Raw genomic sequence first — 27,889 nt, forward strand, 5'->3', positions numbered from 1 at the left:
TTCTCGGTTGACATTCAGTCATCCCTGATGGACAAGCCCTTTGATGAGACTTACCTGTTCGGGGACATGGCTGACTTTAACCTTGAACGTTACAACTAGAGTAGGGCTATGGTTCGCTCTCTGAGCCTCTCTGACCAACCTCACCAGCTGCAACAATTCCACTGCTCTTGTTGTGGCTTTGGCATGTTTCACCCCAGCAAGGAATTCAGAAGTTTTCCAGGAGAGGTCGAGTTGCCTACCATCCCTGCAGCCAAGGTCAGCATGCTGCTCAGTCTACACCTACAGCCCAAGCTGCCAAGCCTCTTTAGTGTTCCCTTACATGGCCACAGCCACCCGGTTGGAAAGCAGAATACATCAATTCTATCTGGAAAGGGATCATGTCAGATAGGTGGGTTCTAAAGATTGTCCGCAAAGGTTATGCTCTTTCTACTTTCTTCCTTGACGCACCTTCCACCCAGTTACTGACGGAGGACAATCTCTACATTTTTTTGCTGGAGGTGCAAGCCCTTTTTGACCAAAGGAACTGTTGAGGGTGCTATCGCCAGAAGTAGTACTTGGTTGATGTTGTTCCTGTTACTTCTGGTACCCAAGAAGGACAGAGGTCTTCAGTCTATTCTAGATCTGCACCCTCTCAATGCCTTTCTGTGAAAGGAGAAATTCAAAATGGTCACCCTGTCCCAGATCTTGTCTGCTCTCAACTCTGGAGAGTGGATGGTGTCGTTGGACACGCAGGACGTCAATTTCCATATTCCTATCCTGCCGGCCCACCAGTGCTATCTGCAGTTTGTGGAGGGAGGGGAGTATTTTCAGTTCTCTCTGCTCCCCATTGGTCACACCAGAGCCCCTCGGTGTTGAGAAAGTGATGGTGGTGGTAGGAGTGCACCTTCGGAGGTCATGGGTGCCAGTCTTCCCCCTATCTCGACGACTGCCCGTTAAAGGTGGGCTGACCGCAGGCAGTTATCAACCATCTCCAGACTATGGCGAGCCTCCAGTCATCCTTGGGGTTCACTATCAGAGGGCTGAAGTCACACCCGATTCCATCTCAGATGCTTCCTTTCACCGGAGCCTTACTAGACACGGTTCTGTTTTGTGCCTTTCCCCGGGAAAAGAATCCAGGATATTCAAGCTATGATCCCGATTTTTCAGCCTCAGTCATGGATGTCATTGAGGTTGACTCCGAGGCTGCTGAGACTGTTGGCATCCTGTATCATGTTGGTCAAGCACTACGGGCAGTATATGCGAGCTCTGCAGTGGGAACTGAAGTCCCAATGCGCCCAACATCAAGGGGACCTCTCCGACTACGTCCAAGTGTCGTAGGAGACCGGTGGGACCACGAAGCCTACTCAGCGAATCAGCAGCTGTTTATAAAATGAAATATTAGCAGATTAGTAAAATACATACACATGTAAAAAATATTTCTATATGCTATGTAAAAGTGAAAGAATTTGAAACTGAAAGCTAAAATTTAAGTCTGTATACTTATTTTCACTTATGAGAGCAGCGCAAGTACAGCAAATATAATCTAGAATGGGCCATTGGTGGCCTATGTAAAGCAACACATTTATACACAGACAAAAAGAGAGCATGCGTTAGAAGCAAAAAAGGCAAAGTGATATGCTAGGGACTAGCATATCACTTCGTCTTTTAGAATTAATAGAGCGCCAACTTTATCATTCAAATTTCAAATTTTGCAGATTTTTTATGTTTGTGAATTAAATGCATTAGTCTATAATTTGTGTATTTATTTGAGGTATACTTTTTAATGTATTTTCTGTGATATGTTGTAAGGTTCAGATCATTGAAATTGATTAGGTGGGGTTCCCCACATTCCAGTGGTGATTCAGTGGAGCTCCATACAAATTAAAAAGTTAAGAATCATTTGCCTAGGGCAATTGAACTCTACTTAAAAGTCAAAATGATTAGCTAAAACCCAACAAAGGAAGTCTGAATCAATCGCCAGATATAACCAGAGGTAGATTGTAATTTTCTTTTAGGTCAATTGGAGATATTTGTTTATTGGGGGAAAAAAGGTAAGTCTATGCAATAAGGTAAGCATTAGGGTTAGAGTGGGTTTCTGTAAGAGTTGGATTTAAGTTATTGGTCACTCTCAGGACTTCAATAGTTTTGTAATAGAAAGCCAACTGCCATATTAAAATTCCTCTCTTTTCGCCAGACCTTTTTTAGGTTCGGCATTAGTCAAATCCTTTTGATTTGAATAAATTAGCCCACACATACATAATGGGACAGTGGATTAGCCCACTTCAGCAATTTGTTAACTTCATTGTGAAAGAAGACTTTCTGTCCATTTACAAGGACCACATCCACACACTAAGTAATTCTTGTCAGTGCCCGGAACAACTATATCAATGGGTGAATTTTTTAAGCCCAAAAAAATTGTTTTGCTTTTAGCCAATATTTTTTTTGTATATTTTTGAGGGCCCAGCAGCCCCCCCACCCAGCAATACACATTTATAAAACCACGACAAAACAAAAAAAAAGCATTGACAAAAGCCAAAATGCTAGCTACCAATACCAGACCAATTGGCTTTGCTACTGCTTGTTTCTTGTTGCCATGAAATTCTAGCAAAAACACTGTAGCAGCTAAGTACTGCCTGAGGCACTATATAGAGAAAAATTAATATAATAATGTATCCACCATAAGAAGAATATATAGATTTCTTTATATTCTGGCAATGTTATTGCCTTTTCCATTTTTGTCTTGTTTTTATTCACTTCCAATCAGACAGTCATTTACTCAGCGGCTGTCTCGTGTAGGCCTAATAAGCAATGGCACTACTGTGCAGTGGCTGTTGTTGTACTAACCCTGCTGGTCATTGTGCTGCCTGCACTGCATTGTGGGACTTGACATCGTGGCAGAAGCAGCTGTACAGGGGTATCTCTCCATCCTGTAAAAATGGGGGTAAAAAAATCAGTCAGCCACTTTAAATGAATGAGTGTTCCAGACCACATCCAACACGTCCGTGACATCCTCAAGAAGTTACAACAACACGGCCTGTACGTCAAGCTGGAAAAAAGCATATTTCACACTACTGAGGTGGAGTTTCTGGGACACATCTTGACCCCCGCAGGAATCAAAATGGATGCTAGAAAGGTGGATTCCGTGTTGCAATGGCCTTCCCCGGGTTCCCTGAAACAGGTCCAACAATGCCTAGGTTTCGCCAACTACTATCGTCGCTTCATCTTGGGGTTCTCGGACATCATCATTCCTATCACACGTTTGTTGCGCAAAGGAACTAAGTTCGCATGGAACCCTGGAGCTGAGAAGGCTTTTCTTGATCTAACAACCAGATTCGCCAGTGCACCAATTCTGATACACCCCAATCCGGAACAACCATTCGTTGTCGAAGCTGATGCCTCACAAAACGCTCTGGGAGGAGTGCTATCTCAGAGAGTTACCACATCGGGTCTCTTACATCCCGTAGCCTACTATTCCAGAAAACTACAACCCGCAGAACGGAACTACACGGTTTCCGATCGAGAAATTCTAGCCATTAAAGCAGTCTTCAAGGAATGGCGTCATTACCTGAAGGATGCCAGACACCCCGTCACCATCTACATGGACCATAGGAACCTACAATTCCTCCGCTCTGCCAGGGCTCTCACTGCCCGTCCACTGCGATGGACACTGTTCTTCAATGAATAGGACTTCATGATCACATACCGACCTGGTAAGGAGAATGCCAAAGCAGATGCCCTGTCAAGAATAGGGGAGACCTGTGACGGTGTCGACAAACCAACACCGTCTTCCATCCTACCGGAACAGTGTTTCCAGGGAGTAATCCTTTCCTCTTCCTTCTTGTCCCAGTTGCAAGACGATCTCAAATCAAAGAAACCAGAAGAATGGCTCAGAGATCTGACAGGAATCACTACACTTGGTGGGTTCCTCTACAAGGGAGACAAATACTTCCTATTGTTGCCGCACCATCAACAACACGCCCTGTATATGTGCCACGACAATGTACTGTCCTTGCACCCTGGATACCATAAAACCCTAGCTCAATTACATAGACACTTCTGGTGGCCAACCATGCAGGATGATGTTCGCACCTATATAGCCCACTGTTGAACCTGCGTGCAAGGAAAAGCTCACCCTCGACACGCTGTGGGTTTGCTACACCTTATCCCTGTACCCCCATACCCGTGGCACACGGTTTCTATGGATTTAGTCATAGTTACCCCAAACCAGGACCGGATGTACCACCATACTCACCATTGTGGATCACCTAACCAAAATGGCACATTTCGTACCTTTGCAGAAATTGCCATCTGCTGTGGAACTAGCAGTGATCTTCATGACCAACGTAGTCAGTCTGCACAGAATCCCTTCCGTACTGATCACCGACAGAGGCTCTCAGTTCTTATCCCGCTTCTGGGGAGCTGTGTGCGACACTATAGGGACAGAAGTACGTCTTTCCTCTGCCTACCACCCCCAAACCGACGGTCGGGCATAGAGAACCAACCAAACCATGGAGCAATACCTTTGTTGCTTACTCATATCGGTCAAGAAGGAGTGGTCACACGTCCTGTGGATGGTGGAATACGACTACAATAACAACTAACACGCTTCCATAGGAATGTCGCCTTTTTATTGTCTTCAGGGTCGATATTCTCGCACCGCGCCCTGGGAAGAACCACAATCCAGTCCTATACCCACCATCCAAGCTTATCACACCCTGCTATCTGAACTGTGGCAACAGGCTCGATTCGAGCTGGCTAAAGAAACCTACAAACACCATGCAGACACACACAGACAGGCCGAACCTGGAGTACAAAACAGGGTATGGGTCTCCATCTAGAATCTCAACGTGCATGGCCCCAAGAAACTGCTGCCACGTTTCATTGGTCCCTACTGCATAGCCAAGGTCATCAACAAGGTGTCCATGAAACTCTCCTTGCCCCCTCACATGAAAATGCACCCTGTCTTCCACGTTTCTCCTCTGAAGCGGGCTAATTCCGATGTCCGCGCCTCCGCCGCCTGTACTCGGGGATGACTACGAGGGTCGTGCTGTGCTAGATTCCCGTAGGACCAGAGGGAAGCTCTACTACCTTATAGACTGGAAAGGGTATGGTCCTGAGGAGAGTTCCTAGGAGCCCCTATCCCATGTCCGTCACACCCCCCAGCTGGTACCTGCTTTCCACGCTCGCCACCCCCTGAAACCACGTCCTGCCACCCCTGTGTAAGGGAGGATCTGTTTCTTTGGGGGGTACTGTCATGTCCCCTTACATCGTGGGGAGTGTGTGTTGTTGTTGGTTGTCTGTCTAGCTTTCCCACGAGAGTGCAGTACCATGGATCACCACCAGAGCACTTCCGGGTGACACCACTTAAAGCCCCACGATGCTCGACCCCAGGTGCTTCTGATTCAAACGCTAACGTTCTCGGAGCCAGAACCTGTGGATCCGTCTCCTTTCCAGTCACCTTTGTACGAACCCTTTCTTGCTTCGCTCTCGACGTAGGCATCTCCGTTGTTTGCTTGCTGCGCGCGTAAGGACACGTCGCAGCGCTTCTCTCAGCCTCCCGACCCTGTCAGTACAGGAGCGCTGCTACTGACACAGAAGAGACGAGAACGGGAGCACTTACTCTTCTTCTTGTTGCCCTTCGCGGTGAGCGCAGGAGTGCGTCACCACCCATCCCTTGCCGGCACCTCGGTGAGCGCTGGAGTGTGTCACCGCCCATCCCTTACCATCACCTCGGTGAGTGCTGGAGCGCATCACCACCCATTCCTTACCGGCATCTCGGTGAGCGCTGGAGTGCGTCACCACACTCCCTTTCCCCATCCGCACGGCGAGCGCAGGCGCGCATCGCCACTTGTTCTTTTACCTCCATATCGCGGTGAGCGCAGGAGCGCGTCACCATGCTTCCTTCCACATCCACACGGTGAGCGCAGGAGCGCATCGCTGCTTATCCTTTCCTTCCACATCGCGGTGAGCGCAGGAGCACGTCACCACTTCTCCTTTTCCAACCATTCGCGGTGAGCGCAGCAGCGCGTCACCACACTTCCTTTCCGCCTTCGAACAGCGAGCGCAGGAGCGCATCGTCATTTATCCTTTCCCCCTTGCGGTAAGCACAGGAGCGCATTGCCGCTATTGCCCCATAGTTGCCTAATATCGTGACTACTGTTCTTGGGAATCCTCTACCCCCTTGATACCTTGGTGTTCAGCGCAGGAGCGCTCTCTGTCCGTTCCAAGTCCTTGGGGTGCAGGCGCACCTACCGGAGAGTCATTGGAGAGACACATTCTTCCAGGTGACTATTATTGTCCTTTCCTACCATCCCCCTGCTGAGTGCGTGTGTGTGTGAATGCTGGTTAAGGCAGTAGTAACTGCTTGTTGGTTATATTTCCAGGCTGAAGGTCAGGAAAGGCAACAACTCCACTGGGTGACAGTCATCGCCTCATCACACCATAAAGCACGGCACTTCTTGAGGATTCCTTCCCCCGGTCTTCACCACGCCCCAGTCTGGTATTATTTAAGGTAGGACAAGGGAGCAGGTGAGAGACTGTGGAGGTTATTCATATCATCCCTGCGAGACTACTCTTCAGGCAGAAGGTAAGGCTTGTGGGGTCCCTGACCAGAAGAGACCCACCAGCTTCACACCAGCGAGCTTGAGTTAGAAGTTAAGGTCACAGCCGGAGGGGGGTGTACATCGCCTCCAGCCATCACTATGTCCCCTCTGATGAGTCCAGTGGGGGAGAAGATTCGGATGTGCTAGTCGAGGACACTACGCACCAGGCTCCAATGCCAGGGTCGGGCCCAGAATGAAGACACCATCAAGGGCCCTGAGTACAATGACCCACCACACTTGAAGAAAATCCTACATAAGTCTGCCCCTCAACGCCACCATGTGTCACAGCCCTCTGGCAAACACTGAGATCGCGCCTCTGAGCCGAGACCGCACGAGAATGCTCTTGATCCCGATCAGTCAACCAGGCCTTACAGAGAGGCATGGAGCCGACACAAGACCGAAATCAATGTCAAAATAGTCATTGACCTCGACCCACCCATCGGCGCTGACAAAACACCCGCATCAAGCTTCAGCACCAGGCAAGCAGTCAAAACCAAAAAATGATCAGAGTCATCCCATACAGGATTAAAACCCTCCTCAACAAAGACAAAGGAGCATGGTCACTCTTCAACGCCAACGGAAACCTTGGCTCCAACATCAAAGCCAAAAATACTTTACTCTGCAACAACACCAGTGCCATATAAACAGCCCAAAACACTGCAAAAACCAGTACTGCAGGAGGAAGACGGCAAAGTTTTTGAAGACCTTCACAAATTCATGCAGAAGCAGCATCTTAAGGAGACATCAAAGAGACAAGAGCAGGATTTGGATCTGCCACAGCCACTTCCAAAAAGAGAAGCAACAGATCATAGGGCCTCAAGCCCCATGCCATTAAATCAACCACAATCACCACACACAGGGTCACTCTCAGCTACTCAGGAAGTGGAAGGAGGTGATAGCCTTGAGCATGAGGATTACTACTTTGACTCACAGGGAGACACACAACACAGCCCGGGCCCATGGGATAACTATGATGTGGTCCTTCCAGACACCAACATGAAACCGCCTATCGCAGAAGCTAAAGCATCTCCACCTGATGATACCTCCTCATATGATGGTATGATACAAAGGGCAGCAAATTATCATAAATTGCAATTGCAGACTACAGAGAAAGAAACAGATTTCCTGGTAGAAACACTGCACAGATTGAACAGTCCAATATCTACCAATGCTAGGCTCGATGCTGAACATCTGTAAAGCCATTTTTTAACGACCCAGTCAAATCAAGGTTTCTTACACCAAGGATTGAAAGGAAATACAGATCTTTGCCTTCAGATCCTCTATACATCAAAGGACACCCTACTGTAGACTCCTCAGACATGAAAACATCATGTAAAAGAGCAGCGTCACCAAGCACTGGGGAAGCTCCAACTCCTCGACACTGCAGGGAAAAGAGTGGCTACAGCACATGCCAATCACTGGCTAATTTACAAATTCTGTGGGCCTCCTATCATGCTATAATAGAGCTTTATGTGTTGAGATGGAAGAATTCATACAATATCTTCCAGAGCAAAACAACAAGAAAGGGGAAGATCTAATGGCAGAAAGAAGACAAATATCTAACGCAACATTCCAATGTGCTCTAGTTAGTGCAGAAACAGCTCTAAGAGGCATTAATTCCTCTGTGATATTACGTCAACATGCATGGCTTCCCATATCAGGATACAAACCAGAAGTGCAACAGCACATTTTAAACATATCATTTGATGGCGAGCATCTCTTGGGTCCAGAAGTTGACGCGCAACTTGAAAAAATCAAAAAGGACACAAAGACCGCAAAATTGATGGGAACCTTGCAGTCTACTATTCAAAAATATCAGTCCTTTCGGAGGTACCAAGGAAGAGATGCCTCAAAGAATGAGACCCCAGAGACTCCAAGTTACCAACTGCAGAAACAACAATACCACCAGTGGTCACGGAAAGGATGTTACAGAGGGGGATTTAAATCAAGAGGCAAAGGTAGATGAACACTCACAAAGGGACACTCTACCTCAAAAGGGTGGCTTACCAACCAATCCCCCGATTACATACCACCTGATGGGAAAGGCTACAACAATTCCATCAGTTGTTGCTAAAAGTCACATCAGATCAATGGGTGTTAAACATCATCAGGCAAACCTCAACCACAAAATATCCCACCAAAAAAACACACCCTCAATGCTCATCATCTACATCTGCTGAAGGAAGACGTAAAAGCATTATTACAAAAAGGGACAATAGTACCTGTCCCATTCAAACATCAAGGCAAAGGAGTATACTCCCTATACTTCCCAATACCCAAAAATGATGTAACACTCTACCCCATACTGGACTTACACCCACCCACTCACTCAACACATCCTATTCGAACACTTTCACATGGTGACACTACAGGATGTGATACCACTACGAAAGGAAGGCAACTTCATGACAGCATTTGATCTGAAGGACACATATTTTCATATACCAATCCATCTGACAAATCGCTATTACCTCAGTTTGTTGTAAGTGGATATTACTATCGGTTCAAAGTACTACCATTTGGCGTAACAACAGCCCCACAAATGTTCACCAACTGTCTAGCTGTAGTAGCAGCAAGTCTAAGATGGGAAAACATCCACAAATTTTCCCTTACCTTAACGATTGGCTGATGAAGAGTTCTAGGAAACAGAAATGTCTACAGGACACTCAAACCACTACCAACTTCTTACACAAATTGGGATTTACAATAAATGCACAAAATCCCATCTACCCCTGCTCCAGGTACAACCTTACCTTGGAGCCATACTGAATTCGATCACAGCGAAAGCTTACCCTAATCCACAAAGAGTTCTCAATCTCCAGAACCAACTGGCTCTTTTCCAGTCACTATCTAGGAACCAAAACAGGGGAGGCAGAAGCTCTGGGAGAGTTCCCTCATCCTCGGTGAATATATCGTTTTTAATCCAATGAGAGTGAACTGCACTGGTGTAAAAAGCATGGGTCCCTTAAGTGTTGGCCTGAAACTCTCAACCAGTAATCGTCACTGGCTGTGTAAGTGATCACACTATGGTTTCTTATTTGGTGGTGTCATCATGGGTCACGTACCTGGGTACTCGCTTCCCCAGGAGAGTGCCGCCTTTGTCTGCAGGAGGGTGCTTGTGGGATCTGTGCAGTGAGATCTAAAATGACCTTTTATATCTTAAATTTGACATTTTAATGTGGGTGAAGATAATAGGGGTAAGATTAAAGTGTGAGGTGGTGAAGTTGTTCGGCCGTTCTAACTGTCCTTAGCATCACACATGAGTGGTGAACATGTTTTAAATTTCGTTGCCCAAACCAGTCCTGGCCTTCATTAGGACCTTGGTTAATAGTAGTCAGATCTGTTTCTTTATCTTTTCATTATACGCTCCATAAGTGTGATTTTACTTGCGTGTCTGCGGTATGGTTGTTATGCAGGCATGTATTGAGCCTGTAACTTTTTACCTTAGTGACTTTGCCTCAAAGCCATCTGGTGAGGTAAGGGTCCCGTACCAATTCGTCTCAGAGGGGTCCTTGGTGTCTTCGTATGATTCGTCCTCACCAGTCCAGGAGAGCTTTTTCAGCCACATCATCGCCTATCAGTCAAAATAGTGATGAGTCTTCTAGGTATGATGGCTTCTTGCAAAGCAATACATTCTTATGCAAGTCTACATATGAGACCCCTACAGGAGTGCTTAGCATCGCAATGGTCACGAGGGAGGCAACATGGAGGAGCTAGTGTTGGTTTCACCCAAGGTTCATCAGGCACAACAATGGTGGAATACACAAAACACACATAAGGGAAGAGGCTTCAAGGACCCAATCCTGCAACTGATAATTGCAACGGATGTATCCCTCATGAGTTGGGGTGCTCACACGGAGGACATTACAGTACAGGGTCACTGGTCTGCACAGCAGCAAACAGTTCACATCAATGTTCTAGAACTACTAGCCATACAAATGGCTCTCAAAACATTTCTACCCAACATAACAGGGAAGAATGTTCTTTTACACACAGATAATATAACTGCGATGTACTACATCCAGCAACAGGGAGGGACCCATTTATTACAGCTATTTCAACTAGCACATCTCATATGGAAATGTGCCATCTGGCACAACATCCACCTCCTGTCACCTTGCATACTAGGGGTGGACAACTCAATAGCAGACCTACTAAGTAGGGTGCAACCACAGGTCCACGAATGGGAAGTCCACACTCAAGTCCTACGAACATACTTCCAGTGGTGGGGGACTCCAACAATAGATCTCTTTGTCACTTCAGAAAATGCAGAATTCCAAATCTTTGCATCCAGGCACACACATCCACAATCCAAAGGCAATGCTCTATGGGTGAACTGGTCAGGAATATTTGCTTACGCTTTTCCACCTCTCCCACTCATTCCTTATCTGGTCAGGAAACTCAGGCAAACACCCCCAAAGATGATACTCACAGCTCCAACATGGGCACGCCATCCATGGTACACAACACTACTGGAGCTGTCCCTAGTACATCAGGAGAAGCTTCACAACATTCCAAATCTTCTCAGTCACAGCAAGGGTAGAGTCAGAGACCCGAACGTGCAACAACTCAACCTTGCCATCTGCCTCCTGAGATCGTAGAATTTGGGTTAAAATTACCACCAGAATGTATGAACATCCTGAAGGAAGCTATAAGACCAATCACAAGGGTGTGTTATTTAGCAAAAGGGAAACGCTTTGTACACTATTGTGCTGCAAACAACATAAACCCATGTTCACGATCAAAACAACTGGTATGTTACTTGTTACTGTGTCAAAAATCACATCTAGCATACTTATAAGACAATCGCTGCTTATCTGCAAAACAGAAGAACACAATCCCTTTTTCATATACAAGTAATAAAAGCATTCATGGAGGCACTCAAAAGAGTAATTCCACCATGTACCATGTACTCCTTTGCCATCATGGAGCTTAAACATTGTGTTAACATGATTAATGCTACACCATTTGAACCAATGCATAAATGCAAAAAAAACTGTTTCTAACCTGGAAAATTGCTTTCCTTGTTGCAATTACATGCACTAACTATTGAGGAACCTTTTTTTTCCAAGTATTCCAAGACCAAGTACAACTAGGCACAAACCCAAAGTTTCTGCCAAAAGTTATATCACCTTTCCATTTAAATTGTTGCAGGGATTCTGCACATACACAGAACTATGCGCAGGATTATGGGACCTTGGTGTATGGGGGCTAAGCCTTCCTACAGCCTTCGTACCCACGAGCCCAGGACCGACTAGCTATAGTGTCTCACTCGCTCTCCTAGCCAAACACGGAGAAGGAAATGATTAGACAACCCAGAACACAACACTCCCTGATCTCTCCTGAATCGTGGTGACCTTTTCGCTCACACTCTCGCACCTGTCCATTATAAGATCTGACCGAGACCTGAATATAGTTTAAAATGTTTATTTTAACTAACGTGCTCGAACATGCAGTGTACGTGCCACAACAAGCAGAAAAATACATAACAGAAATGCAGTTAGCATAGCAGCCAGTCCATACATTATGAAAAGAGATGTCCTATTATAAAGACAGTGGATAAAGGAATATAGTGCCTAACCAAGTGTGTGTTACCTAAACATGTATCCCCGCAATATCAAAGCACGAGTCTCCAGCTGCAGTGGTATGTTTTGTGTAGGTGCTAGGGCCTGACCAGAACAGAATAACAAGGGGCATTGTTTATCGACCTTGCTCACAATGTTCAGACTAAACTCCAGGAACAGGAAAAGAACGAACACGGCAGACAGTGCATAAACAGAGCCTTGCAAAAATAAACTTATGTAGTAACGTGCGCAAAAGCAGCATCATGGCTGCACGAGCCATGCTAACTTAGTGATGTCAACAATGTCCCTATCGGCAACGCGACACCCTCCTCTTGGCCAGGTTGTAGCATATAGCATAACAGAAACCAACAGTAAGCAGATCCAAAGACGCTTGTAAAAAAGGCCGAATTGATGTAAGTCACAATTTGGAAAAATTGAGCTAATGTTAAAGAAGAAAAAAAAATATTTATGGTGAGTCTTGCAAAGACAAAAAAAAATTCACACCATGGAAAGCAATACGTTGTAAAAGGTCATCCCTATCATTCAAAGCGAAGAGGGATGCCATCCAGTTGAGCAGATCGAAGCAACAAATGTAATCCAGTGCGTCCAGAAGCATAGCTGGGTAGCGTGCTTGATACTCGATAAAGCTTTGATGCAGTAGCTCCTGCTCAGCCTCACAGGTATTCCAGAGTGCCATAACTCCAAGTGCCGCAGCACGGATCATACCACTGTCCCCAGAACAGTCCTGATCATGAGCCAGCAAGAGACCAACCAACAGATCATAATCTAGGTCAGCACATGATGTATTTGAGAGGCAGACATCCAAGGCCCAGTTGAACGGAAACTGTCGACAATAGACTACAGGTTGCACGCAAGTAAAATAGGCGAAGCGGTAGGTAAACCTATAACTCACTTCCAGCGTCGCCAATGGCAAGCATCCGAAGAGTTGTTGCACCCGGTCACGGCACAGACGCAATTGGCCGGGTCTGTGCAGGACTACTTGTTGGGCAGCCATTGCATAACAGGAGCAGAAGTACCAGCACACCGCCCGCCAGTAGGAGGATCAACAGTTACCCTCCGAAGGCGCTGGAAAAAATAGAATGAGTAAAAGCCGGTATTACTCCAAAAATCATCTGAAATGATGAAACAAGTCCCGATCCCACAAGTTTAACAAAATGTGCAAGGCCTTCAGTATCAGATGCATTAAATATCTGATGAATTAGTTCTCCAAAATGCAGTGGGAAATTCATATTCAAAAGTGACTGGATCGCGCTAGAAGCTCTAGCCACCTGCAATGCGAAGGTCTCTTGAGTCGAAGTGAGAGCGATTTCTTGTTGAAACAATAGCGATTTGAGTCTGCTTAGTGTATTGAAGTCTGTTCTCAAAGTGGGAATGGAAGGCCACAGGAAACTATCTACACTCCCTTGCGGGGGCGGAAAAAGCTCATTGCTGCAACAAGTAACACAATGGGAAACCGTTACTCTATATGGAATGCCGGCCCGTAAGCCGCAGCAGTTGTGGTTATTCAGGATAAGATAACTCCCATTAGAAAGTAAAGTTAACGTGGGAATAATTGAAGGGACTGGAGTTCCTTTTAGAAAACAAGTCAAGTTAGACGCTGATACGTTGCAAGCGCCATGAAGTTGAACTTGTGTACAAACAAAGGCGTGCCTCATTGTAGAATCACAGTCGTCCCCTGTCAGGAAAACATCCTTACCATCCAGTTGACAGTGAAATGTCAATCAATCAATCAGGGAATTGTAAAGCGCGCTATTCACCCGTGAGGGTCTCAAGGCGCTGGGGGGGGGGGGGGGGTGCAGCTCCGGATCAGTCGAAGTGCCAGGTCTTAAGGTTCTTCCAGAAGGTGTGGAGGTTGGGGGAGCGTCTGATGTTGACAGGGAGCTTGTTCCAGGCTTTGGCTGCGACGTAGGAGAAATCTCTTCCGCCTGCTCTGGTTCTGCTGATGCGGGGGGTTTGTGCTAGGGAGAGGTCTGCGGAACGAAATTTCCTCTTGGGTACATGGAAGGAGAATCTCTCGTTGAGGTATTTGGGTCCAATGTTGTGGAGTGATTTGTAGGCGTGGGTGAGCAGTTTGAAGGTTACTCTCTTCTTGACGGGGAGCCAGTGGAGGTCACGTAGGTGTTAGGTTATGTGCTTGTGCTGTGGGGTTCCGAGGACAAGTCTGGCTGCAGCGTTATGGATGGTTTGGAGCTTGTGGAGAAGGGTTTTGTTGAGTCCGGCGTAGAGGGCGTTGCCGTAGTCCAGTCTGCTGGTTATGAGAGCGTGGGTGATGGTTTTTCTGCATTCTGGGGGTATCCATTTGAAGGTCTTGCGGAGGATCCGAAGGCAGTTGAAACTGGTGGAGGCGATGGAGTTGATCTGGCGGGTCATGGTGAGGGAGGAGTCGAGGATGATGCCGAGGTTCCGTGCGTGGTCTGTCGGGGTGGGCGGACTCCCGAGGGTGGAGGGCCACCAGGTGTTGTCCCAGGCGGAGGGTCCGAGGATGAGGACCTCGGTCTTCTCCAAATTGAGTTTCAGGCAGCTGCTGTTGTGAGCAGTAACTATGAGAAGTTGGCTTGGTATATGCTCTCCACTAATTAAAGTGGGCACCTTGCACCAGTCCAAACGACCCTTATGATGTATGAGGTCAAAGATAACCTTTAGAAAGCTATCCTAGTGGTAGCTCTGGAGAGCAGACTTCAGGCTTAACCTTGAAGGAATGTAAAGCAGCTTGTTTTACCAGAATATTACCTCCTGAATAACTAAATGAAGGGGAACCACACAGTAGTTATATTAAAAAAATGTATTTATTAATATGACACTCTCTACTATCCTCTACACGAGGATAGAACACAAAGCACACAATACAAGATCAATAGAATAGTTGTAAGTAGCACAATACACAGTGGGCTCCAGGGGGAGACCAAACCATATATTAAAATAGTGGTATTACAATCACGACTTGACTAGAGACAGTGCCTAGTGCACGTAGAATCGCTGAGACCCCAAGGAACCACCCAAGGTGATGACACAGGGACCCCACAGAGGACGGGTGCAGTGGGGAAACACGACCGCTTGCTCCGTGCAACTCTATGGGAAAGTCGCGGTTGGAAATTTAAATCTTAAGGACCCTTCTGAGAGGAATTTCTTTGCAAACCCTTCGGAACTTAAGAGGTTGGAGAGTCACCCCACCCGTGGATACCGCAGTACCCGAGTTACCCATCCCAGAGGAGCCGAGTGCATAGGTCTGGAATGGTGGCGGAAACCGGGGGGGGGGGGGGGCTGTGAAGAAGTACTGCTGCTGTGAAGGTGAAAAGGGTCCGGTGGAATCCAAACCCGGATTCTGGAAGGAAGGAACCTGAAAGCAGAGGCGACAGAGTCTGGGTCACTTCAGAGTGACCAGGGGCCCAGTAGACGAATGCCCACCTATGTCGGGTGCTTCAAGTGCAAAGAAGGGATGCTTGACTCTGCAGCCACGAGGACCAGGAGACATAGAGGATGACCAGGAGCCAGATGCGAGCTGTCCCACGAAGGATGTAAAGTGCTGAGGGTTCGGTGTCCGCAGGGCGCACCCAAAAGCTGTGGCAACAGCAACCCACACAGGTGTGGACCAGCAAGGTCCAGGGGACTCACCAAGCAATGTGAAGTCAGGGCTTGTCTGGAGCAACCAGGAAAGCCCAAGAGAAATCAAGATGACCCTCAGGGGGACCCACAGGCCGAAGGACCAGGAGTCGTGAGGGGACCTCGAGCCAGATTGCAAAGTACCAGCCCACGGAGCACTCGGTACGAGGAGGCCGGAGTTCTTTGGTGCACATACTGCTCAGGGTCAGGACTACACGGAGTCCAATGCACAAGCTCTGGAATCGCCAACAAGCATATGCAACTGCAAATGGACGCGGTGCACTGGGGTTCGGGTTATGTAGTCCCCACGAGGGATACTGGCCTCAAATTTGCCGAGAGGGCAGATCGACCTGAGGGACCTTCAGAAACCCACCTCCTGTGTTGCTGAAATCTTCGGAGTCCTCAGGAGCAGCAGATCGGTCAGTTGCGTTTAGGTGCCTGCTAGGGCAGGGGAGTGACTCCTTCACTCCAAGGGAGATTCTTCAGTTGTCTTTAGTGCACCACAGGGCCTGCACGGAGCCTGTATGTAGAAAGGGCACAAACTAAGCTTCGGACAGAAAGGGGGACGAAGTCGAGCCCAGTCGAGGTCCAACGAAGTCTAGAGTGTCCAGACGGTCGAAGGTTAGTGGTTTCTTCTTGTAGAATCTTGTCCACGTAAAATCTTACAGCCACGTAAGCCCTTTTGTACCCACGGGAGAGGGTTGGATGAATTCAGAGGACCCTCCTAGGGGAGGGGCAGGACAGAGGGGAGTTTACTCCCATGTCCTTTGTCCAGTTTCGCGCCAGAGCAGGAGCCAGTGGCTCCTAGAACTAGTTTGAACTGGGCTATGCACAGGGACACCAAATGTGCCCCAGGTGCAGACTTTTAGCCACTCTCAGAGTGCACCCACCCAGCCCCAATACACTAAACCCTGTCTGGGAGGTAGTCACACCTCCCTGTGACAGGATGCCTATTGTGCTGCCTTCCTCTGCTCGAACTTGGCTCAGCAGCAGGAGGGCAGAAATGTGTCTCTGGTCAGCACCATCCATTTTCTGCTGACCGGGTCGAGAAGGCTGGAACCGGGTAGACCAGTGACCCCACGAAGCCCGCTTCTGAAGGGTGGAATCATACCTCTCTCACCGCTTACCGGTGTGGAGGTATGATTCGAAGGTGTTTGATACCAAACACGATATGTTTCTATGCAGCAGTTTTCGAGATAGCATTTGCCGCGATGTTATAATGCACCTATACCTATATGTCTACCTTAGTCACAGACAACCTGGGAGAATGGTCTCCAAAGCCTGCAGAGGGGCTCTGCTCATGCAGGGAAACCCTCTCACAAGTGTATTGACATAGATATAATGAATCTATATCTAAAGTAAGTGGTGCCAGCACCAGCTTACACAGGTTGCAGTAGCAGACCTGTAGTTCCATTTTGCATGGCCTCTCATGGGTGGCATAATACATGCTTCAGCCCATGGGAGGCCTCTGGGGTACCTAGCCCTGGGTACATGGGTACCATATACTAGGGACTGATAAGGGTACCCCAGTATCCAATCCGGAGTGTACCAAAGTACATGTATGTCAATTTAAAGCAGCAAGCAGATATACTGGGGTCCTGATTAGCAGGATCTCAGTCAGACTAGTCAAAAACAGTGAGACATTAAGCAAAAAGTGGGGGTAACAATAAGAAGCAGATCCTACTTTCCTTCAGTAACGACCACAGTTCATGCGGGAAAGTGCTGCCAAGGTGTTCAAATCTACCGATTGGATAATGCTTCATACATGCTGTGAACTGAAATAGATAAATAGGCAAAGAAATAACCCCATGGATTAACCATACTGAAGAATCAGTCTCCGCTATGGAGAAAGGGAGCTGGTCTAGTTTCTCAATGTGCAATAGTGTGTATGTGGAATCTTTCATGGACGTAAACCTCTGTTGATCAGTTAAATTAGAAGGTAAAAACAGGGCAGTAGTGTTCAAGTAATCCCAAGGCACCTTCTCATTTGTCAATGTCTGCAAAGTCCACCCAAATTGCATTACAGAGCACAATTGATTTTGACCATGATACAATACAGACACATCATTTTGCACAATGTCAATAACTGATTAAACAATATTGACCAATGTGTAAATACAAGAAGACAACGTATTAATGCTGTTGACTGCCACAGTAACCAGCCTAAAGGGTTAATCGTGGATGCATTAGTAGTCCCATTACGGACAATCTCATTTAATTCTTCAAGAGTGCAATTTGTATATTGCTGACAGGTATCATAGGCAGCTAATGACTGGAATGAGGGAGAATTAAAATCTTTAGTAGTAGCCAAACCAAATCAAGTAGTGTGTTGTATAGTCTGATTCAGGAATATCAGCTGATTTGATAGTAAACATGCACGATGCAACAATTCAGTAACCTGCACCTGCCATTCTTTGGCACCCCAGAATGTTTTTAAATCAATCGTGTCCTTCCAAAAATCATAACCCTTCAACAACAAATCGGTTATGAAAGTCGAAGAATATATCAATGTAGTATGGGTCAGCATGAACTTCATATGAGTCATTGCATTTAACCTGGAATAGTAAGAGGGTGGGTCTGAAAGATTATAGCCTAAGAAATAGACAAACTTAATTTTTATGAGTCTGTGAACTCCATTGGAACGGTGTAGGGCAATGTTCCCATTGAGTGAAATTAACTGGAGTTCAAACTGTGTTAGAGTGATGCAAAAAGTGATGACCACAATGTTGGAAACAAAATAAATTGGCATAATTAGCGGAATTTAAATACAAATCCTCAGTCTCAAAAGCAGTATAATATTTCAAATCTGAAAACAGTAAATTTACTAATTTAATATCCCAGTCATCGGAATGTAATCTGGGCATAATGATTTCACCCAAGGGCACCCGAAAGACATATGGCATTCGAATCGTCTGTCGGGCCGTAGATTTCGTATGGCACTTTATCCCAAACTATGTCAACATGAACTGCAGAGATGTCAACGTTGGGTTAGTCTCTTTTCATTTTATGAGATGAAGTATGTGGTGCTAATACTCCATTGACTGAATAAACCGCAGAGCGTTCAGGCTAGTTATGACCGCTGATTAAAAGGAAAAAAACTGTCACAAATCCCACTGACATGAAGAGGAATACCATTGTTAGTATCATCCAAATGTAAGTCCAAGGTGGAACCAGATAATGTTGTCGAAACCAAGAAAAGAAAACACAAATTTTCATTGGGGTAAGCGCCACAGAGGAAGCTAATGAAGAAGATGAAGAACTTGAAGAAAAGTTACCTCTATCCATATAATAACCACTTGCTCCCAGGCGAAACAGCCGGGGCTGATCAGCATCAAAAGATGATTGAGCAGCAGTTCTTGGTCTATCAATAATATCCTCAAGTGGTGGAGAATCATACTCGGGGGACGAAGCAACCGTGGATGACGGCTAAACAGGCAAAACATCAATGGAATTTGCCGCATCTTGTTCCACAATTTCAGCATTCGCTGTGGACGACATCAGCTGCAGCAAAACATCCTGCTGAAGAATGCTTATAGGTATATTATTCAGTATTGGCCAACTGGTGTAATTTGACATGTTCAATGGAAATGTATAGATTCTCCTTCCGACCAGGCAGTGGAGGTAAAATCACTGTACGAGTACCCTTTAATCCCAGAACTGGTACTGGTGTTTCGATAGGATGGACCAAATTCCTTTTTGTTCTTCACCTATTCCTGGACCAAATCACTCACTTTAGGAAGCCTGCCGGATACAGGAAGCAGCACCACTGCATCTGTAGATGAGGGCATATGATCCCGAGAGTTTTGTAGATCCTGTAACGTGGCACAATGGTTATCTACTTCAAATTTTGGGGCAACCGTCGCAACGTCTATACCATCAAGGTCTGTCACAAACATTTTGATGTCAAAGAGCATTTCGTATGGGGTCCGCCCACCCAGAGATCTTCTATGGATATTATTTTGTGCACATTGGACACCACTTAAATAAGTCGGCCAACTTCGACCCGTACATAAAACTCTAGCTGTCAAAGACTGCTTTCAGTCACAGTTCATTTGTTCCACTACAGAATTGCCCTCAGGCCTGTATGGAGACGAAAATCACAGCAGTACTCCCAACAACATCATTGCATCTTTGTAAGCCTTAGAGGCAAACGCCGGACCTTGGTCAGTATGAAAGGTGCCACAGGCAAATGTTCTGACAAAGACACGCAAGTCTCTAATTACATTTTGAGCGTCAGTACAATGTTGTGGCCAAACCCAAAGGAATCTCGTGCACAAATCTACTGCAACTAAAATATATTTATATGCAGTGTCTGACGACAAAGGACCGCAGTCATCAAGGTATAGACAACCAAATGGATGATTTGAAATGTAAAGCTGCGTAGGTGGTGGACGTGACACTGTAGACGGCTTAATCTGTTCACAAATATCACAAGACAGAATGCAACTACGTGTCTGTCTATACAAGCCACACAACCAATAACACTGCTGCAGGGACACAGTTGCTGAAACTCCAGCATGCTCGGATCCCATGCCCTCATGGGCTGCTACAATCAAAGAAAGTCAGGGTCCTCGTTTGGAATCCGCCAATCTCCAACGGTCGGTATTGTTGCAAACGGGATTTGTTCCGATGACAAATGATAAGAGTATTTGGAAGGAAAGGCTTGTGGGAACGACGTCTCCTCCTTCGTAGCCGCTATAGCAGCAAGAATATAATTGTCTAATTTAATCATGGACCTTGTTACAGCTGCTACTGAACATGTGGCAACTGCAGATTTGGCTGCTCCACAGCCATAGAATTACCCACAGCATGTGCTCCCACATGCTGATGGCCAAGAGTATGTATTACATGTGTGAGTGGTAGGTTCTCCTTGAGAGCGGCCACTCGAACCCAATGCATTTTATGCTTTATTGCGCTGCCTTTAGAATCTCTATAGTAATTTTGTGACCAAAAGAACAAATTATCATTAAACGATTGCACACAGTAAAAGGAATCGCACACTATAAGAGTGGGAATCACTGGATCAGCGAATTCTATAGCCAACAGCAAAGCACGCAGCTCAGCCAATTGAGCTGTACAGTCTCCTAAAGTCTGTGTGTGTGCACCAAGGTAGACTTAAACTCTCCATCAACCATAGAGTCTGCCACTATAGTGCAGGCAGCCGAATAAGCATGTTTAGAGCCTACAGCCGATTGAGCAGATCAGTCGGTATAAAATGATACATTTGTAAAGATCCAGAAGAAGCAAGGACAACGGAGGAAGATGTACCTGTTCGCATTGTAAAAACTCCTGCATCTACAATGATGGGTCAAAGATGAAACTGACATCGGCCGACGTCAAGGAACTTGCCCATTTAATCCACCGAAGATGTAAAGCCGTAGAATTCGGAACCCTCGCCTTCATGACGGCCTCAAGAGCTGGCACGTGCGAGGCCAAAGGAATACATTTACCTTGTGCCAGAGAGAGTTCCTTTAAGAATTGCCATCTGGACTGTTGTAAGGATTTTTTCAATGGGAGAGAAACGCATCTCCGCTGAAGTAAACAAGTGCCATTTGTATACAATGGGGACTGTATCCCCCTCATTGAACGTCAAGTACGTAAAACCCACTGTACCAGGAATGATCCGTATGACTAAATTTGTTGAATTGTCACTTGTGAATAGAAAGTTGGTCGCAAGCATCAGCCTGCAAAGACCGAAGAATTGTGGTGTGTTCCGGAAGCCAGCTGGCAGTCGAAAAAGTTGGTTGTATCAACGCGTAAAGCGGTTTTATACGCGGGGCATTTTCCAGAATACATGTTCGTCCAAAATTTTAACATCCAAGTATAGATTGTCACTTTTGTAAAGTGGTTGGAGATTACAATTGTGTACATTTCTCCAAGAAAGGAGGGGCTAAGCCCCTCCCTTCATTGTTGAGTTCATTACCCAAAAGCATCACTGCCAAACAGACGATGTGAGATTTAGCAAAATTGAATTTGTATTCTAGGTTGGCAAAAGACATAATGGTGTGATCAACGCGGACCAGATGCGGTATCAACTCCTCATATGTCAAATAAATATCATCAGCGTATGAGAAAGCATCCGGGTCTATGTTATATAAGAGAGAGACCACTCAGGCTGCAAAAGGTCCTGGGCTGTTCTTATGGCCCATAGGCAAACGCGTAAATCTTTTTTGATTGCTGGCCGTGGTAAATGCGGTCAAGTCACGGCTGTCCAGAGCCAGATTGTAACTGTAAAACCCATTCTAAATATCCAGTGTTGTCTTATATTTTTTTACGTACTGTGTTATTGATCAACGCAGAGCTATGTGTGTTTTGTATGGCAAACGTGCGAACATGACTATTCAAATTCCTATAATCCAACACTATACAATATGAACCGTCTGGGTTCACTATCGGAAAAAGAGGATTATTCATTGATGAAACACAGGGTTCAATTACATTCTGATATTCCAATTGGATCAAGATTTCATTCACTGAAGCTTTTGTGTCTCGTTTGATTAGATATTGGGCTTGCGGTTGTGGCATAGAACGTATAGGTATCTCGTGTGCCAACGAACATTTGTCTAAGCCCACTTGATTACAATACACAGCCGGCGCAAGGGCCAAAGCCCATTCCGATGCGTAGGCTTGTTTAGCCTCTTCAGAGACGGTACAGGAAAAACTCGGAAGTATCATGTCTTCCCCTCGTGAAGAAGCCAAAATGAATGTGGGAGGCCAATCAGCCTCCGCCAACAAAATGTCATAAGAGGATGTAAGGTTTTCCCAAAAGATTTCTTTAATTGTCCATCTGATATCACCCTCAATTTGGAGGATTATCTCATTAAGTCTATCGGGGGGGGGGGGGTGCAATTCGTATATCTGCTGTTTCTACTGTTACAAAAGTATCAGTTACTCTCGCCTCCAGACAAGGACGGAGTGCCTCCTCCATTATGGAAACTTCCGCTGCGCTGTCGAGGAGTGTCACAGCCCATCTCCAAATGAGGAGTAGGGTTCTCACTGTCTGAAGAATACTTCGCTGTTAAAGCTGCCACATTTTTCTTCTGAAACTGGGCACGGTATGGAGGTTGCTCCTCCGTCTTTGGTTTGATTTCAAACGGTCTCCGCTTATCATGTCTTGGTTGACTGGTCTCGCCTTGTCTGCGATCCTGCCGCTCCCCTCCACTGAACTGTGGGTCCGATGATTCCTGAAAGGAACGAGGAGAGCACGGATCAGGAACCTGAAATCGTTCCGGTGTCTTAAGTTTAGTGCGGTCACACAAATCATATCTACTTTCAGAAGCATCAGGTGTCGGTGAACCTGCACGCGAACCCTGCTTCTGCTGTTGCTGCTGCTTATTTTTATTCCAAGTCTTCTTAGGAAAGACCGGACGCCCCTCCTTCTCTTGCAGAGGCTTATTTTATGGCTGATTAATAGGTTTAATACCCAAATTATTGCGTCCCAAGTATTTATATACTTTAGCAATTATCTTTGGCAATTCCCTTTGTTTATCAACGTCAGCTACTGCCTCCTTGTGCTGACTCACCTGTAAGCTTACGGTTCCCCCTTTACGTTTGCAAGTATCATATCTGAGACTACGGGAAATGCCCCAACTAGCCTCATTCCTAACTCTAGTGCTGCCTCCACCCCGTGTTCATCTTGAACCTTCTTAAAGACTGTCGGAAGTACAGTCATGGAGGCGGTGCCAAAGCACAGGGAGTAAACTGCAGCAAACCCCTTCCCCCAAGTGGTGCAATCTGCTAAATTGGGAATTAGGCTATTTGGTAAACTCATGGTCAGTATCCTGTGTTTGTCTACAGGAGACGTGTGTGAAAAAACAGCTTCGAGCTGCTCAAATTCTTTAGTACATCCAAAGAGGGAATTCGTCCCTATTCTGAGGTTGCATTCCCATTACAGAATTAGTCATGATGGGACTTATAACTATGCCACCATGTCCTGGTGGCTGAGCGGCACCGCCGGTATATTATGAGCTAGGTATTGTATGACACTTCTATGTATATGAATTAAATTTGTGTGTAAGATTCGGAGCTCTGCAAGTGTAACTGCCTGATAATTTGGATGTTGAGTAAAGCCCGCCAAAACGGGCCAGGTGGCCCCGTCGACGGACAATGGGCCTAGTCGGACCACCGAAACAGGGTGAGGTAGGGCGCCATCAAACCATATGGTGTGCTGCCAAGCTGACAGCGGAACTTCAAGCAAACGGTATGGACGGTAACCTCGTGGTACCGCCCCCTGTTCATATTCATGAAAGAAATTATCGTTCCCTTCGACTGCAGGAAACTTAACCCAGGAGTAAAAAACCTCAAAGTGGTGAGCAGCATCTGCCTCTACGAAAAATATAAAATCTGCTTCCGCAACCTGCATTCCATTCAGGGTCAAGTGTGCAGTAACCGCAGCGCAGTTTGGTGGTGCAATGTTAATTGCCATTATCCACTCTGTATTTGAAACATCAGTGCAATATCAGGTTAATATTAAACAAAACCATTTAGAATTCAAGCTTGAACAACCTATACTATTACCAATATAGGAGGCTATCTCCCTCACACCACGGCCGTCTCCACAACTGATGAGAGGGTATCGTGGACAAGCACAAGTGCTACTCAGGGGTCTCTTGTATAAGTACCAGATCAAATGTTGGTGGCACCATGTTGCAGGGATTCTGCACATACACAGAACTAGGTGCAGGATTATGGGACCTTGGCGTATAGGGGCTAAGCCTTCCTACCGCCTTAGTACCCACAAGCCCAGGACCGACTAGCTATAGTGTCTCACTCGCTCTCCTATCCAAACACTGAGAAGCAAATGATTAGACAACCCAGAACACAACACTCCCTGATCTCTCATGAATCGTGGTGACAAGACACACCTTTTCGCTCACACTCTCGCACCTGTCCACAATAAGATCTGACCGAGACACGAATATAGTTTAAAATGTTTATTTTAACTAACGTGCTCAAACATGCAGTATACGTGCCACAACAAGCAGAAAAATGCATAACAGAAATACAGTTAGTCCATGCATTTTGAAAGGAGATATCATATTATAAAGACAGTGGAGAAATGACTATAGTGCCTAACCTCCCTCTCCTTAGATAGAATATGTATTATTATAGAATAGAAGATCTCTGGGTTTTGTCAGCAGTCCCCATACCTTAGAGCATAGATGTGATGTCTACATCGAAGGTGGCTATTGCTCTTCTTCCTGGAAAGGTCCCTCTCCAAGTGTGTGTTACCAAAACATGTATCCCCGTAATATCAAAGCACGAGTCTCCAGCCGCAGCTGCAATGGTATGTTTTTTCTAGGCGCTAGGTCCTGACCAGAACAGAATAACAAGGGGTATTGTTTATCGACCTTGCTCACAATGTTCAGACTAAACTCCAGGAACAGGCAGAGTATGAACACAGCAGACAGTTCTCATGTGAAAGGCATAAACAGAGTCTTGCAAAAATAAAGTTATGTAGTAACGTGCGCAAAAGCAGTATCATGGCTGCACGAGCCATGCTAACTTAGTGATGTCGACAATGTCCCTATCGGCCACGTGACAAATTCTAACATTAGATTTACCAGTTTTGTTCCCAAAACCAGAGACAATTGCTGAAAGGGCATTACATACACTGGATGTTTAAAGAGCCCTTATGTACTATGTGGAAAGAACAAAAACATTTGGAAAAACACAACCACTATTTGTAGCTTTTTCAAATCCAAGGAAAGGTAATCCCATCTCAAAAACAGGAATTGCTATATAGATTGTAAAATGTATACAGGTTTGCTACATCAACGCAAAACTAACACTATCCACAATGCCAAGGTCTCATTCCACAAGAAAAAATAAAGCATCAATGGCCTTCTTGGGAAATATCCTGCTAACAGACATTTGTAAAGCGGCAACATGGACAAACACATACACTTTTAGCAAACACTATTGTATGGATGTACAAGCCAGACAACAAGCTCTAGTGGGACAATCAGTTCTATGCACATTATTCCAAGCAAATACACCATCTGATGCCTAAAGCCACCGCCAAATGAGTACTGCTTTACATTCTATGCATAGCATGCGTATCTGCAGGCAACACATGCAATGACTGGAGTATGTTACTTACTCTGTAAGCATCTAATCGTAGCATGCAGTGCTGCAGATTCACATGCACACTCCTGCCTACCCAGCGGATATTAGATGGTGGCACATATACACAATAAATGTAAGCATTTTCAACAGCAATCGCTAACTTAGCAGACTATATCCTCACTCACCGTATGGCAGAGAAAAAACATTGCAATCTAACAAAGGACCAGTTGAACCTATGCATTGCCTCGAGGAGGAGGAGAAACGATGCACAACGTTGAACATAAAAGACGTCCTCAAGAAAAACAAGTTTTAAAGTCCGGTCCCAATACTAGATTGCAGGAGTGTGCAGCATGTGAATCTGCAGCACTACACACTACAAATAGATGCTTACAGGGTAACATACTCCTTTTGAATGTACAGCCATGTAAATATGATCCTCTACATTACCATGAATTAGCTAAGTACATAAGTAAAATGGTTGATAATAATAACTTTACATTGCCATTTTGCTGGGGTACGTCTTGTCATCTCAATGTTTTTATTATTAAATAGATAAGAAGTCTACTACTTGGAGCGTCAGACTGGGGCAGTTGCTGTTGGCAGCAAAAAAGCGAGACACTGAAGCTTTTTATGAGACATTGAAGGTGGTCCGGGCTGAGCAGATAGTACCCCTCTCAGCAGCAAGCTTTGAACGAGGATCCTATCAGCGGGGATATGAATACATCGTCAGGTGGGTACACTACCAGTGATGGTAAGGGCATTACAGCATATACTTGTTTTTTCTTGGAACTATCACCCCTTGGCATTTTTGATTTAACAGCAAGGTCCTGAAGTCCTGAGCCCCTGGAGCACCTAAAAACCCTCTCATGCAATAACATTGATTCCCCTTTGCTACTGTTTCAAAGAACTGTAGCTACAGCCAGTTCTATATATTAAGGTACTTACCCGCATTTGCACCAAAAACTTTGGTATTTATTCTTTTATAAAGCGCTACCATTTTCAGAAGACAATCATGGTTCATAATGGGAAAAAAATTAGCAAAAGAGTGGTAGGAATGAGGAAGTAAGGGAAAAGGAGAAGATGGGAGGAAGCTGGTAGAGAAAGGAAAAAATAAGGTAGAATAAATGTCCCAAATGAGTTGAGACAGTGTTGCAGTGAAACCATAAGCACTGGCGTCCGTAGTCACCGTCCTTGTCAAATAGAACTTTAACTACAAGCTGGGACTAGCAATAAATAATTTCCAAACACCCTCAAACCCTTTCTGCCATGTATAATTCCAAACATATTTATCCCCTTTCTTCCATTCATAAGTTAGCTCAAAGGTTCAGTCTTGCTGGCAATGCTATAGCAAATATTGCGTAGAACGTGCACCTTCTAACATGTGGTTAAAGTTGTTCTCAGTACTATGGGGTGAGGCTTGACAGCATTGCTTGAAAATACCACATCCGAGACACACAGTCGTTTCGCTGTAGGAGTTTTACGTCTCTTCACTTAATGCCATACTCTTATCCAGAAGTATTACCAACACATTGTGCGGTCCTCGGAAGCACTCATGTTCAGCACATACAAGAATATCATCCTGAAGCAGTTGCCCCAACACTCTATGAAATAAGAATTGCATGAGCCTTCAAAACAATGTGGAAGCAGATATCAGCCCACTAGGCATTTTTTGGAAGTTGTATATGGAAGATGTGCGATTGCTACATGCAGCTCAGGGCCTGATTGGACCGAGATTGGCCAAACGGTAACACCTCCCCCATATGTTGGCCTTCAAATTACACAAATAGAAAGCTAAATGGAGATTGCATTTCATTCCCTCACTGCAACAGTTGGCAAAGCAACATCGATAAATTAATTTGTTTTACTATTTCATTCGAGGACTTTCTTGTGACTCTTCTGCTAACCACCCTCCTGCACTCACTGGAAGACCTCCCAATCCATGTCTCACCTTTCTTATTATATTCATTTCATGCACACAGAAAACCAACACATTCTTGTGTTTTTGTGTTAAGTCTGTAAATAAATACCTTGCAGGACTCCACCAACATAACCTCT

At 45.6% G+C, this 27,889-nt stretch overlaps 1 protein-coding gene across 3 annotated transcripts in view; it reads left to right on the forward strand.

Moving 5' to 3' along the window:
* ATR (ATR checkpoint kinase) overlaps positions 1-27,889 on the forward strand; it is a 434,398-nt gene that overhangs the window by 277,730 nt on the left and 128,779 nt on the right. For all 3 annotated transcript variants that reach the window (XM_085633621.1, XM_085633618.1, XM_085633619.1), the window contains exon 32: positions 26,387-26,564. In XM_085633621.1, coding sequence (XP_085489747.1) covers positions 26,387-26,564 — 178 coding nt within the window. The remainder of the gene's footprint in view (positions 1-26,386; positions 26,565-27,889) is intronic.

Source organism: Triturus cristatus, chromosome 11 (genome assembly GCF_964204655.1).
Source record: "Triturus cristatus chromosome 11, aTriCri1.1, whole genome shotgun sequence".
In the NCBI taxonomy this organism is placed as follows: Eukaryota; Metazoa; Chordata; class Amphibia; order Caudata; family Salamandridae; genus Triturus; species Triturus cristatus.